We start from the raw sequence: 3,023 nt of genomic DNA on the forward strand, positions 1-3,023 counted from the left end.
GCGGAAGATTGCGGAGTGGTTGCAATCTATCGGGGTCTGGTTTGATAGTACCTTTAGATACTTCATAACCTAACAACCGTACAGTTCTTGTACAGATTGTACTCTTTGCTTCATTGAAAATGAGTCCGAAACGCCGCGCCACTTCTTTGAACTTGGCTAAATTAGCATCATGTTCTTCCATAGACTTACCACATATAGTGACATTGTCTATATATGCAAAAGTGTCAGCCAGTTTCTCTTTGGCAATGATTTCATTAATTGTGCGTTGGAAACAAGCAACGCCGTTCGTCACACCGAAGGGTATCCGACAAAATTGGTACAAATTGCCATCAGCCTCGAAAGCAGTATATTTACGTTCGTCGGCGCGGATAGGAATTTGATGATAGGCACTGCGTAGGTCGAGTGTGCTGTATAATTCATAACAAGCGATCTTTTCTATCATTTCATCGATGCGTGGGAGTGGATACGCGTCCAGATACGTATAACGGTTAATTGTTTGACTATAATCAACCACCATTCGTTTCTTGTGACGCTCGTTGGTTGTGACCAAGACTTGAGCGCGCCATGGTGACGTTGATGGCTCTATAACTCCATCACGCAACAGGGTATTTATTTCCTTGCGAATAAAAAGTTGATCAGGAAAAGACTGACGTCTGGTTTTTGTCGCGACAGGTTTACACATTGGTGATAGATTCTGGAACAAAGTCGGTTCAGGAACCTTAGCAGCTGTCAAATTGCAAAGGGAAACAGGTGGTCGGGAACCGCCGAATGGTATTTCTAATCCCTCGTGCAGGTTGAGGAAGTCGTGACCGAGCAACACATCAGCACATAGATGCGGCAGAACGGATAGCCTGACATTTTTGTAATCGAAGTCTTTTAGCTGTAGGTGCACCAGACAATGTCCAAGGGTATCACTCACAAAAGATGTGTTAGCCATAGAGATTTTGCTTCTTGATTCAAGTACTCGCCAGCTATACTTATTGACGACTGATGCTGAGATATAACTCTCAGAACTACCAGTATCGACTAGGGCTTGGAGACGGACACCGTTAACATGAACATGGCTAATCGCTCGTTGTAGGCATACGGGAGCAGACGCAACAGTAAGCGCCGACAACAAAGATTGAGTAGTCGCCGTCTGTGGCTTGATTTTCTGTTTGGAACGACAAACTGACTGAAAGTGACCCTTTTTACCACACAGCTTGCATATGGCATCTCTGGCGGGACAGGCTGTTCGCGGATGTCGGCTATAGCCACAAAAGAAACATTTATTAGTTACCGCAGAAACCAGGATTGTATCTTCTGACTGGGCTGTATCTTGAATTAAGCCACTTTGTGGAGCAGCGTTGCAAGGGTTGGATGAGATGGGTACTTGATACGACAATGCCTGTTTGTATGCCGATTCTAATGCTTTAGATTTTTCTACGGTTTCACGTAGCGTCAACGTATGGTGCTCCAACAACCTCTGGCGGATTTGAGTAGACTGAATGCCCGATATAAATGCGTCCCTGATAGCTTCGTCACGACGTACATCGCCTATCACACTTTGATAATTACAATCAACAGCTAACGTCCGTAACTTTTGCACATACTGATCGAGTGTTTGCTCATTGTCTTGTTTGCATGTGTGAAGAACGTGTCGAGCGAAAATTTCGCTTTTGGTGGGGGCATAGATTGAACAAAGAGTATCGACAGCTTCTTTGAAAGTGGTGCACTCAGAAACGGATTTATAGACAGAAGGAGAAAGATAATTGATCAAAAGTTCCAGTTTGTCCGGATTATGCGTCTCAATACAAGATAAAAAATGGGAGAATGTACGATACCAGTGAGTCCATTGGTCGGTTGCATCAGGAGCGTATGGATCCGCGTCAAATCTGGCTGGTTGAGCAAAGCGTTCCATGGATGAGAAATAATATGTTGAATAAATTGTAGTGGGAGTCGATGACTTAGTTAATCGATTATTGATCCGTTGAGTAGAATGAGAAGACTTCGCCTAAGGATAGGCTTTATTCAACATATAAGCACAGTATAGGCTGAAATGACAAGTGAAAGTGAATTAACGGAAAAGTAAATAAAGCGTAACTTTCACTACAAGCAGCAAGCGGGATTCTGGTCTGATGGGGGTTGCGTTGACCGAATCGTCGAGTTCACACGGTAGGTGGAGGCTGAAATGACGAGTGAAAGTGAATTAACGGAAATAGCATTAAAGCGTAACTTTCACTACAAGCAGCAAGCGGGATTCTGGTCTGATGGGGGTTGCGTTGACCGAATCGTCGAGTTCACATCATCGGTAGGTGTGGTGGAGCGTAGCGATGGATCGGTTGTTATGCCTGCGGCGTCAAAGCGACATACCCTTGAATCTCAAGGGTCGTGTGTTTTGCGCAATGGTACGGGCTATTTTTTGTATGTTTGCGAGACTTGGCCTGTTTAAGCAGCGGAAATGAGACATTTCAGGTCTTCGAAAACCCTTTTCTCAGAACCACAGTTCGTGTGGGTTGATGTTGGCGAGTCCGTAACGGGGTAGTTAGAAAGCAATTGTTCGGCAGTGCAACGGGACATTCATGGAAGAGTATGTCCTGGAACGATGTTGAGGAATGATATCTGGCGCTGGATTCCTGTTTCTGATGACTGACTGGTGTCGGTATCCCATTCAGATTCGTTATGTCCTTCCGGTGGTTATGTTGGGGGCTGAGTGGTTTCTTAGAATGTCCAGTTCATCACCCAAGACAACAGCTCTGTTCTGTCAGTCTCGCGGGTTTTTGCGCTTTCCAGCCAGTCTAGCTCAGTACCAATTAGCTGCTGGAGTCATTGAAGTTAATGGACTGAATAGGTCTGCTTCAGCATACGTAATCCAGGGTGGAAGAGAATTGACAACCTAGCCCGCACGATGGCATGATTGGAGTCAGGTTGCTGTTGCGAGAGTCGAGTAGTTCCAGGACGGGATTAGAAAGGAGACAGAATAGGAAGACGTAATGTACGCTTTAATCGTCTAATAACTGTAGTACATGAGCTGAAAATAGAGT

General features: G+C 44.9%; 1 protein-coding gene across 1 annotated transcript in view; it reads right to left on the minus strand.

Moving 5' to 3' along the window:
• Positions 1-2,147: 2,147 nt before the first annotated feature.
• The window catches only part of T265_01852 (hypothetical protein), a gene marked incomplete at both ends in the record, with an annotated part of 21,203 nt that continues 20,327 nt past the window's right edge, over positions 2,148-3,023 (minus strand). Inside the window, one exon of the mRNA XM_009165962.1 lies at positions 2,148-2,165. Coding sequence (XP_009164226.1) covers positions 2,148-2,165 — 18 coding nt within the window. The remainder of the gene's footprint in view (positions 2,166-3,023) is intronic.

The sequence above is a fragment of the Opisthorchis viverrini genome, assembly GCF_000715545.1.
Source record: "Opisthorchis viverrini unplaced genomic scaffold opera_v5_20, whole genome shotgun sequence".
Lineage (NCBI taxonomy): Eukaryota > Metazoa > Platyhelminthes > Trematoda > Opisthorchiida > Opisthorchiidae > Opisthorchis > Opisthorchis viverrini.